Genomic DNA, 12015 nt, shown 5'->3' with positions numbered 1-12015 from the left:
CGATGAGTAACACGCCCCGATCCCTTGCTGTTATAGCCGTTTATTCCATGCCGTGAGTTCACGGATTTTGGTCACGGTTGGCGAAAGAGCGAGATGGGCAGCCGACGACGGTGCAGACCGCAACCGTCACGTTTTGGTTTCTAACCGGTTATAATGCCCTGTTGGCGGGCCAGAGCGGGTCAAACAAAGGATACACATATTTTTCTTTCGATTGTCGGGATTCGTTCTTGCAGGTTGCATATTTATAGATCAAAGATCGGGTGGCCGGTTGTTGGCACGGGGGGTGGGTTAGGGGCCAGCAGCCGGTCAGGGACCGCAGGGTGTTGACAGAGTGGGCGCGCGACACGGCAACGGTGACCGGTTGCCACGCAAACCGTTTCACGTTTCACGATCGAGCTCACGGCGGTGGCAATTCACGTGAAAGAGAAAGCGATTGGTGCGTTCGGCGTTTGGCACGGCGAGAAAAAAGTACCATTCTCATATGCTGCCGCCTATACGGTACGCTGAATGTTACTTCAATGTATAGTTGAGTGCTGCAGATAAAATAGAACGTATTCAAATTGTTTGATGTCTATTTTTAAATGTACGAAATAAAAGCCAACTATAACGGCAACAAACCAACACGACAACAAATTATCCTTCAGTTGTGGAGCCATAAGAGCTAACGTTTACTTGGTTGCAGATCCCATCATCCTGCCTTTAAATTTTTGTTTGAAACTTTTTTAAAAACTAATTTACGATGCACGACTATAAATGAACGCGCCGAACAGAAACACGATTTCGACGACAAGGTAAAAAAGATATTTATTTAGTATGATCAATGAGTGTGAAGAACATTAGTAACGTACACAATTTACGCAACATAAAAGAGTAAAGCACACAATTTATTTAATTGATTTTCGAATCCGCTTCATGTCACTCTCCGATGATAACATTGATTCCACGGTTCTTTTGGTGGCTGTCTGTCGCTATACCGAGGTGCTAGTAATTCAATTCATTGGAATTTTATGAACAACCATCCCGTTTGAAGAGGGTCCAATTTCCGTGAATCGCGGACCGTTTCAAGCAGCCCCGGATGATACATTTAAATTGATCAAATAACAACCATTCCATTGGCAAAGGTTCAGTAATTATAAGGGCAGTGTTTTTCGCGGAGCGGAGTGCGATATGCATTGATTGTTGGCAACACATGATTGCACTATACTTGAAGCTGTTTGTCGGATTGTCGTGCGGCGATGTATGAAAAACAATTCAGTCAAACGATAAGAGCAAAGGCGTTCTGCTGCGAACGAGTGATCAATCATCATCGAACAGCATTATTGACTTTTATGTTTGATCAAAAAAATCATTTTCTTGGCGAATTAAGTTTTGGTACTTTTCTCGCGTTTCGGTGAATATGGGTACTCGTTATTTGGTTTTTTTGTAAACATTCGACTTATTGCTTGGAGTATCTTTTGCTAAGATAGTAAAAGTTTCAAAACATTACAGACAGACAATTTTTTACATGACTCTCAAAGTACTTACGCGACCCGATAGAGCATGGCATATTCAAAATGTGTGAAGTCCGACACATTTCGATTTTGTTTCTGTTTAATTGGAGTTAAAGAATGACTTAAACATTCTTCAAGTGAGTGTTTCCCAAACACATTGTAGCCGGATCCAATTCTTTGGGTTCAGGAATCCTAAGGCGGAACACCGCTTCGTGAGGAATGTAAGGGGGGACACCTTGACGACTGGCAAATCGAAACGAGGAAGGCAAACGGCTCGATTCTTGGGAAATGTGTTAATATACAGCCCGTCTGTCGGTATTCGGGTGGGAAGCGATGCAGATTAAAAGCGGAAAGCGACAGGAACATTTCTTAACGAGTCGATCCGCATTCTGTGTGTGTGAGTGTCGGCTTATTCGGCTTGTAACGGTGTAGAAGCTGTGAGCGAGGCCATGGCCGTCGGGGAAAATTCAACAAACTCCGTGAAAACTCAATCACCACAGGAGGGTGCGGTTTTCCGCTTTTCTGTAAGAAACATGAACCCTCATTTGGCCATCCACCTAGGGGCCGGGTTTGAATGTTTTCTCTCTTCTTCAGGTTTTGCAGCAGAGAAGCGAATAGTTTTGTGGTTTACTTTTAATTAAGCCAAAGTTTTGATCCGGTTTTTATGCGAATTTAAAGTCATTTGGGAAATTTTCTTCGCCAATTTCGAAACATTTCCCCAACCGTTATGCGAATCATATGCGAGGCGTCCATTACGACCCTACCGCGTATAGCAGCTCCCAGAAAATGCCCGGCCACCACAGCCGTTTACTAATTTTTGGTTGCGAGAGGAACTTTACGCACATCCACGCAAGATGGCGTGTCTGTGTGAGGAGGCCAGAGGCCGTGGCCAGATGCTATCTCTTTCTGATCGATCTGCGGCATATCACCCTGCACCCGGGCACTTCCATTGGCCACAACAAAAATAAACGGTTTTGATGTTTCGATTACAGCAAATTACTGTAAGTCTGTAAGCGGCTAGCTGCGTCTCGCTCGGTCCCAACAAGTCATCCGCTCCAAGCCAGACGACTCCACGCCATCGTCGACTCGTCTATATAACTATACAGTTCGACCAAGGATCGTTAGCATTTGGCCGCAACCGCGCGGGGTCACGTTACATTGTTCCAAGAGTTTCGAGGCGCCCTAGCTGAAGGCTCTTCCCCGACTTCCTTTTTGATAACCACGTGCAACTACTGTAACTCGCATCAAAATGTCCACCATCGTAAGTATCGTGGGGTACACTGCCCATTCACTACCTTTCCGGTGCACCCCGCCGTCATCGTCGTCGTCCGTGGTAGTGCATTTTTCGGTTATTTTACGTGTTTACGTTTGCCCGCGGCTGACAGATTTTTGGATGTTTTCCAAAACCGTTGACCAGCGGAGGCAGACAGTAGAGTTCGGCATGGGGAAACGCAAAGGAAGCAACTATAAAATATAGTGCAGTTGTACATATGAAAAAAGGCGAAAAGAGATGTGCGTCTTGTGGCGAAGGCTGCGCGCGTCTACCGCCGATCTTTTGACATACGATCGGTTGCAGCAGCCACGTTGCATGCACCGCAAACCGACTAGACTGGGCCGCAGTGAATCGCCTGTGCGGCTGGCCGGCAGCGAGCGGTTTGGAAATATTATAGTGCCTGTACGAGGTGGCGCAAGAATTTTGCACCCTCATTGTCGCCAGTTGCAGGGCGGTGTGCCCTTTTTAATAACGACCAACGCGGTGGCTGGCGCTCAATCTTCGAACAGGACTTTCTGGGACCACTGAACGGTGCCATCCTAGTGCATAGTTAGCAGTGGAAGCGATTGCAGCGATTCTCTGGTCGAACCAGTGACCAAGTGCAGTGCACGAGCAGAATGGTAAGGCGTTGCGAAATGTGGCGGCACATCGTAGGGTTTTTGGTTACTTTCAGTGCCAAATGTGCGACAATATAGCCAGCGACGAGCTGCTCCTTTCATTGTTCGATGTCGCTTTCCCACGAAAGATCCCAATCAGCTCAACACACCCCAAAGACCCGAAAGGCCGGGCCGAGAGGGGTGTTGAGCGTTGTGCTGCGCGTAATGTTCACCGAAAGGTCAGGCCGAACGGCACGCCCATCTTGTCAACCGGGGAGTCCAGGGGACGGTTAAGAACAGCCCGCCAGAATGGTGTCCACCAAGCGATCTGGAAGTTCTTCGTCGGTTCTCGCGGCCCTTCGAATCGTCAGTGTCCTGTTTCTGGTGTGTCAACTAGTGCTGCGAAGTGATGCTCAGGCGTTCTACCGGCGCTCAGCGGTGCGTTTCAAAACTTCTGCTATTTTCGTGAAAAGTGTTGTGATGAATTCGTAAGAAGAATAGACGAAAACAAATTTGATTGACGGACATTAATCGATGTTCAAATGGCAGCCAAAAAGGAAAATGTGTCAGAAGAGCGACGACAGACGGAATGAGATTTTCCATTTATCGATACGATAATGTCTTCTGTCAGGCTGAGTATTTCCATTCGTCCTCCGATTAGTGACTCCCGGGTTGGGGTATGTTGCCAAATGTTTTAGGCGAGGCCCTTCCCGCCATACACCGCTTGGGGGTTCATCGATTCTACGCCATTTGTAGCTCGTCTTTTACACATGGGATTGCGAGTGGTTCGTTTGTCAAATTTGTACAACCCGCTAATCCCGCCGGGACCCACGCATCACGCGATGAGTCCTTAGGGGAAGAGATGGGCAGAAGGAACGCATCAAAGGCCGTACCAGAATACGAATGAGCACCGGGACCGGTTGAATACCAGAAATCCCAGAACACGTCCGTCTATTTATAATCTCATATGGCAGTCGAGACTTGTTGGTCTCGTGCTCTTGGCCATCGCATAAACAAAAAGTGTGATGTTTTTGCGACAGCAAAGCAAATCGTAGCACGTAAAGGGAAACAATGGAACCAGGGTGGTTTAGTATATAGACAAGCTCCATGGGAGGGTGCAATTTTTTATAGCATTCGATTCGTTCGAGACTCTGTTTAAATGTTCCTTAATGTTAATGTTTTGTTTTTTGTTTCTTCTTTTTTCCGGTGCTTCACTTTGCCCCACATGTGCCTAATGCCGACAGGATGATCTGGACAAAGCCCAGTTGGAGCGTAAGTACATACTCGTTTTCGCTTCGTATGGTAACTCTTGGACTAACAGAAAACTCTCTAGCACAGTAAATTTAAGCTATAATAGCCTAATGATATGGTGTTTGAGCAAATGTCTGATGCAACTATTTTTTTCGGACATAAAAACACACCGATCATCGGTTAATTACCCTCACGCAATCGAAAGTAGCCCTACGCAGGGGACAATTTTCGGGAAACAACTTTCGCGACCCTTGTTCATATCATCATTGTCTATTTTCGTGCCAGCGAGCACCCAATTTTGGTTGACGCCCCTTCAGATCATTGTTTCAGCCTACGATTGTTATTGGTGATCCTTTCATTGGTCCATTGGGTCCCTTTCGCCGCCGATTCGACTTTATCCAGCTCTCTGCAAAATGTGCCATATTATGTAAGCGGCCTCTGGCAACGAGAACAGGTGCAGGAGCCTAGCAGATCCTTTCTCTGGTCGCCCGACTCTCAGGGGCAATTCAGTACGCGAACTAGGTGGCAAAACAGATCTCGACAACGACGGCTAGCGCGGATCGTTGTGGACAAGAGTTTCGAGTCATCGCCGAAGGCGCAATGTTGACGACCGACATAACCTAGTACGTCGTGCCGAGACTGGCCTTCCTCTCGGCTGGAATGAAACTAATACAGCTTCAATGCGTAGAGAAAAGAAACAAATCTCACCCTCTCGCTATCTGGAACGAAGCACACCCACCTCATCTTGGAGGTTAATCATTTTCAAAACGAGAGTTTATCTAGACTGTAGCGCTACCGTCGAGTCAAATGTTTCTAATGACCGATTGCATTGCCTGAGGAACAAAATCACAACCCCTACGTGATCCGACAGCCTTCGTAATACCACAAAAACAAAAGTTTCAGTTAAATTCGTGAATCAAAAACATAATCGATGACAGGCTTTCACTTTCACTGCCGTGTTAAGGTACCTCGAGAGTAGTTTGAGATTTTGATAAATTGACTTGTCGAAGAATTGATATCACCTAGCAGTTACTTTGTAGTTTAAAATGGTGCAGTTCGCTAGACTCCCGGAATTAGCATAAGTTACCTCCCTGCACTGATCGAATTCCGGAGCTTTATTTCTTTTTTATTGGCTCTAACTACGTTCTTCCCCGAAGCTGGTTAGGATTTTAATTTTATATTCCGAAAGCGGTTTCCTGCGGTTATATCACAGGCCCTCGTTAATATGTAAACGAGTGTCTCGTTTACTACCTTTATGCAAAAGACGTCCACCGGGATTTCGAAAATCAATGCACCTCCCAGCGGGGTGTCTGCTAATCCACCCAAAGTTGTACTTGAGGACGTTCATTGCGTGCGTGTAACACCTATGAATACCTACGCAAAGTCAGTCAAGGCCAAAACTGTCATTTGCAAATGTTCGGAAATCGATTCCCCTACAACTAACTTGCAGCCCATACCCAGGTACGCTGGTATTTCTAAAATGTGACGAGCATTTTACGGTGTTTCAAACAAATGTGCGGAGGTTCTGATTGCCCAGCTCCGACTAGCAAGGAGAGCAAGTACGCTGCTACCTGGAATTCGCAGCTCCACCTCCATCAAGTCTCTTAAATCGTGGCCTTTGGCTTAGACTTATCGGTTACATTTTACACGAGCGAAGGGAAGCGAAGCAGGTTTTCTGGTTTACAACCTTCGACGCGCAGCTGAAACAGAAATTAATTTGGATGCAAACCTGACCATGACAGTATGTGTGTCCGTTTACGGCGGCCCGGGACATTCGTGAATCAACCTGTCGCGGTTTCACCGTGGCGTGCCGTGACACGCTGCAAAAAGTGTGGATTAAGCACCACCAAGCAGGATGTTGGATGGGTTTAAAAACTTGTACTGCGATCGCCGCTGCTACCTGTCCATGCCCGCGGTGAACTAAATGCATCGTAGATTATGATCTAGATTTTATGTACTTTGGTGCGTCTCGAGTGCGTACCGATTTGGAGCATTGGCTTGCGTCATTAAATCGCTAAGCTACGAATGGCCAAGTTACTTGGCACTCGCCATGTAGTGAATTTATTTATATGCGCAGGACGTACTCACTAATTAGATCTTGAGTACGATTGCTTCAATCGATTGCGCTGGACGCGCGACTCTTGTATTGAAAATTCTTGACTGGCAGGAAGAATGTCTGGCAAAACTCGCACTTTCAGCCTAATCGTGAAATGAATTATCTGTTCGTTGCGGGTTTTTTTGTTTATTCGATTAGTAGATCGTTAAAAAAAGTTAACGATCGTGCGTAAAGTATCAACACAGGACAATAATGAGAAAACAAGCAAACGATTGTTGCGTTTTCCGATGAAAACTTGTTTTATAAACGTCCAATCTGGACTCTTTTAAGCTTTAACCGCACAAGAAAAACGTTGTGTGTTTAGGTTTTGTGAAACATTTTTAAAACACCCCTAGGGAGGTAGTTGAGTTAGCGAAATGATTTATCTCTGAACACACGAAAGGAAAATCGTTTGCTATTTTATGCTGCTGCTGATTTCGTACCTGAAATGCTTTCCGAAATTCGATGCTCTTTTCCCGGGGCAGTTATGTACATAACATTGTGACACATGCGGTGGAATTTCATACTCTGGAACGTAGCGAAGAGCAGCTGCTGCTGCCGTGAACTTGAATTATGAGCCCATCCGCGCCCCAAAAACAAATCTGATATTTTCCGACACTTTATGGTGCAAAATTTTTGGCTTTGACGTGTGCGATAGAATCGGTCCACGAGAAAACGCTATGGTTGTTCGTTAGCAACTCCTGGCCGTTGGTGCGTTAAGGTTTGATAGGAGGCAAAGTTTTAATATTCTCCCTACGTTCCATGCGCATTCATAGAGGGTCGTTTTTTGCACAAAGTTCATCCCCTTTAAGGTGTCTGTGATGGATCGATGCGGTGAACGTGGCGTGAAGCGATGCAATCTGCTGCATGATAATGAACGAAAGTTGGCAGTTTTTGTCCTTTCTGCAGTTCTGCTGCCCTGCGCCTATTGCTGAGCAATAGGTTTAGGTGAACTGCAGCGCGCACTGGTTGAAAATGTTTTGCACTATGGGTTGGTGTGCTTAATTGAAAGGCAAACGTTATTACCTCTCTAAGGCTTCTGACATGTTTAAAATGGTTATTCGTTAGTCGTTGCTATTTCACATCCAAAGATGAGATAATGAAGCAACCAATAAACCTGAATTTATCATAAAAGCCTCTTTTCCCATGGTGTTTTACTGAACAGAAGTCAACTGTCCTACGGGCACGTAATAGCAAATTTAATTTACATGCATGCACTGCAAGGCTCTCTTGCAGCGTTGCGATTGCGTTTCCGATGGGTTTCCGTTTTTGGGTTTCCTCCCTAAAATGGCTCGTTTTTGCAACGACAACAAAACGGTTGTAAATCCGGATTTTAGGATGATGGGTAAATAAATTTCACAACCATAGGATTGGCATTGTTCACGCAGCGTAACACAACATAACACGCTAGACTATTTGGCCATAGGGAAGAAGCGGCTTGTTTTACGAGTTTTACGTTCGCCGGTTGAGATGTAGCCGATGTTCATTCATTAATAAACACATCGCGCACCGCTTGAAACGGGCTGTGTAACGATCCGACTGGGAACCTGAAACACGTGCCAAGGAAAACTCATCGCGCTACCGACGACAACCGAAAACCCGTGGCGAGGAAAATAGAAACTGTGAAATAAAACAAACACCACAAGGGCTGCAATGCGCTGCGCCTCGGGCAAAAGCAGCTACATTGCATTCAATTAAACGAACGCGTGGTTCGCTAAAAATACTACATCCATTTTCTGGGCGGACACAAAACTTCGTGGTCACCTATTCGTATTTTAACGTAGGGGAAACTGGGGCCGAATGAACCGAGTTTCAACTGACATTAAAACGATAATAGTAATTTTGGAAATTTGTAATTTTCTTACTTTTTTAGTCCTTCGCAATGCGTTCAACGCGTTCGATCAGGAGAAGAAAGGATGTATCGGCACGCAGATGGTCGGTACGATCCTCAGCATGTTGGGCCACCAGCTTGACGACAAGATGCTGAAGGAGATCATCGACGAGGTCGACGCCGACGGTTCCGGCGAACTTGAATTCGAGGAATTCGTCACGCTAGCGGCCCGGTTCATGGTGGAGGAGGATGCCGAAGCGATGCAGCAGGAGCTTAAGGAAGCCTTCCGTCTGTACGATAAGGAGGGCAACGGCTACATCACCACTGCTGTGCTGCGCGAAATCCTCAAAGAGCTGGACGATAACCTGACCAACGAGGATCTGGACATGATGATCGAGGAAATCGATTCTGATGGTTCCGGAACCGTGGACTTTGATGGTAGGCTTCGACTGGATGATTGGCGTTTTTCCAACTTTTGATCTTCTATGGTATTTGATTTCCCTAACAGAATTCATGGAAGTCATGACTGGTGGCGATGACTAAGCATCAGCACTGGCAGCTTTACCGAAAACAATTCTTTTGCAATTATCTCAAAACTAAAAGAAACAAAAAACAAATCAGAAACATGCCTTCGTAAAAGTTTCTTTCCGTCAGTATACACACTAAGATCTACACACTCGGAGTAGTCCTCCTGGCCTCCTGAAACCTTCTAAGCTGCTTCCTAAGAAGGCCGGCCCCTGGATCGGACGAAGCCGAAGCGTCGAAACACATCCGTTGCTGCTATAAGGTTGTTCAAAGCATACATTCTATCGTCGTTCCGTTCTACGTTTGTATCGACGCGGTTGGTATTCGACGGTTTTCCGGCAACCGTCAGGGCGCTCTGAGCTTCTGTTATTGGAACAATATTTTTCAACAAAAAAACGGGTTGTTGGTTTGCGGCAAATGCGATGGTGATGTTGATCTTCTAGTTTCTAAGCGAGCAGTGCAGTGCAAATAATCTGAAGAACCAATAAACAACACAGACAAAAAACTGGGCAATGGTACTTTATTCGCGTTTTTCAATGCTTATTTCAATGATTTCAGCGTGACTTCGTTTTACATAGAACGTGTCAAAATTGAAGGACGCTTAACATTCCGATGCAATCACAATCGCTGCTTCGAAACATCTTTTGTGATTTAGGCAAACAACATTCTATGTTGGTTACCTGTTTAAGTTTTATTGTTAGAGACGTATTGAATTAGTTCATACAATAGTTCATTAGTTCATAGAATAGAAAAAAATCGATTAGTATTAGTATACTTAAAACTTCAATCAATGGAACTTAGTTCTAAGAGAATTATTTTAAAACCCACAACACCCAAAAAACGACCACCGTCCTTCAGAGAACCCCTTAAAGGGCTGGTACTGACAGAATTAAATATAACGCAAATATCATAATTTATACTCAATAGCGCCAGCACAACATTACCCCCTCTCGGCACACGTCCAAATGGAATTTATCAACGTCTAAATGTTACTCGAAACATTCGGGGCAGTAGTAGAAAACGAAACATTCGCCTTTTCCGGTACACTCGCTAGTTTGACCTTAAGATTTATTCAGCACATTAGTCAGCTTCAACTTCATTAGCTTAGTTGCTTAAAGCGGGAAATTCATGCTGTCACAACGGTTCACAAAAAATCGGAATGTGAACCAGAGACCCACTTGCTGAGGAAAGCAGGGGGGGATCCCAACGCATAGGGGACAAGGCAAAAGAATCCTTAGCTTCCGGATGCAACCTTAGGGCAACGGTGTATTTAGGTCAATGGAGCACTGACACGTCGAGGACACGAAGTTTATCGTCTACTTTCAGTTCGCGTAAGATGCAAAACCCCTCCAGCCACATGGAACGTCTCTAAGATACAAGTTTTACAGTTTGTACCAAACTGTTGCAAAATCATACCCACGACCCGAAACTCAAGAAAAAGATAAATGGAAATAAACGCATAAATAAACACCAAAAAACATAATTTCTTTTCGTATTATTTACCACGCGGGTTTTGTTGTCGGCCCTAAACATCCGTACACAAGCACACAGGTGAAGTGAAAGAACAAAGCGAATAAGAACAAACAGCATTATAGTTTATGCTAATAAAATTATGTATTTTATTTGCCGCCAACAGCAAAGCGACCGGAACGCGTTGGAAAGAAATGCTTGACGAATATACAACGCAATATAGTTTTCTCTTGACGATAAAACTGTGCATTACATTATTCTGTTTCAATTGGGAAAAGAACAGTTCTTGATTAGTTACAGGAAATTGACACATGTTTCCAACAACTTGGGCATTTTCTAATCAGCGAACTTCAAATGCGAATAATACTGCGAAATAAATAGTATATACAGACGCTGGGTCGTTTACAACGCTCAAAACAGTCATTACCGTATTTGAAATCTGTTTTCCCATGTCGATTATTACATATTGATTGTGTCTCAACAATCCGCGTAACTTTCATGCCAAAATGAACCATATCCAACGATGCCATTCTATAAAATATTAATAAAACCCCGAGCAGCATCTGTTACCCAATCAGGTTACGCTTGGTTGAAACTTTCCAAATCATTTAATTTATGCCCACCAGGGGCATGGCCAGTAAATCCACAGAATTTCGTTTGTCTGACGTTGGCATGTTGCTGTGTAAATCGATTACTTTAAGGATTTCTTGGAAAACCCTTTTCTTACCGTGGGTGAACGATAGCACGTAAGGCTAATTAATGCCTAAATCACTGTGCTCAAACCGGCATCTGTATCTGAAGATGCAATATCATCACAATTAATTTTTACTGCTTTAAACATGAACTAAATTTTTTCTGTCATGCGTTATCGCTGTTTGATGCCGAATCGATATGCCTAGAATTGTGTATTAAGGCTAATTCAAATATAAACACAAAATTTCATTTGTAAGCCATTCTAAAAGCATAATAGATTTTAGAAATAGGTGTAAGCAGTTTATAGAAAAGACGGAAGATTCGAAGTTTTTTGGTTTAGATGTTGCTGCTATTGCTATTGCGACCAACGAAAATATCACTGGCGACGTATTTTTGGTTGGCTATAAGCTTATGCTCGCAGCAATCGCGTGCAATCGAACCGGTGCAGGTCAGGTGCAGATTCAGTGAATAAGATCGAGCGAAAAAAGTACGCACATGTTTGCAGCGCGTAATGACCACGCTATGCCATGCCAGGATCGGGATCGATGCCAAAGGCCGTACCGCTCAGCGGGATTGGAATGCACGATCCGATTCATTATATTTAATTTCAATGATTAATGCCGTGATGAGCTTAGTGGCACGAGTTCTTGTCACTGCCAGCGATCTGTGGCAACGTTCGGTTTTCCTCTGTAACTATTGACGCAATGGAGTCAAAATTTCATGTTATCTTTTCGTTGTATAGTCACGTTTTATTATTGTAATGCAACACTTTGTATTGTATACAGTTTTGT

The 12015-nt window shown here is 44.4% G+C and overlaps 1 protein-coding gene across 1 annotated transcript; it reads left to right on the top strand.

Moving 5' to 3' along the window:
* Window positions 1-3653: 3653 nt before the first annotated feature.
* On the top strand, window positions 3654-9573 carry LOC128268018 (troponin C, isoallergen Bla g 6.0101). The gene is made up of 4 exons (XM_053005007.1): window positions 3654-3797; window positions 4604-4631; window positions 8579-8974; window positions 9045-9573. The coding sequence occupies exons 1-4, from the start codon at window positions 3669-3671 to the stop codon at window positions 9077-9079; spliced, it is 588 nt and encodes a 195-aa protein (XP_052860967.1). The 5' UTR covers window positions 3654-3668; the 3' UTR covers window positions 9080-9573.
* The last annotated feature ends 2442 nt before the right edge of the window (window positions 9574-12015 follow it).

This window comes from Anopheles cruzii, chromosome 2 (genome assembly GCF_943734635.1).
Source record: "Anopheles cruzii chromosome 2, idAnoCruzAS_RS32_06, whole genome shotgun sequence".
Classification (NCBI taxonomy): domain Eukaryota; kingdom Metazoa; phylum Arthropoda; class Insecta; order Diptera; family Culicidae; genus Anopheles; species Anopheles cruzii.
This window is presented reverse-complemented; position numbering and strand designations above follow the sequence as displayed.

Bases quoted from the DNA above. Each gene is read 5' to 3' on its own strand.
- LOC128268018 (XM_053005007.1), top strand. From the start codon at position 3,669: ATGGTGTCCACCAAGCGATCTGGAAGTTCTTCGTCGGTTCTCGCGGCC. The intron at 3,798-4,603 runs GTGCGTTTCAAA...TAATGCCGACAG, and splicing joins CGTTCTACCGGCGCTCAGCG to GATGATCTGGACAAAGCCCA. The intron at 4,632-8,578 runs GTAAGTACATAC...TTACTTTTTTAG, and splicing joins GGACAAAGCCCAGTTGGAGC to TCCTTCGCAATGCGTTCAAC.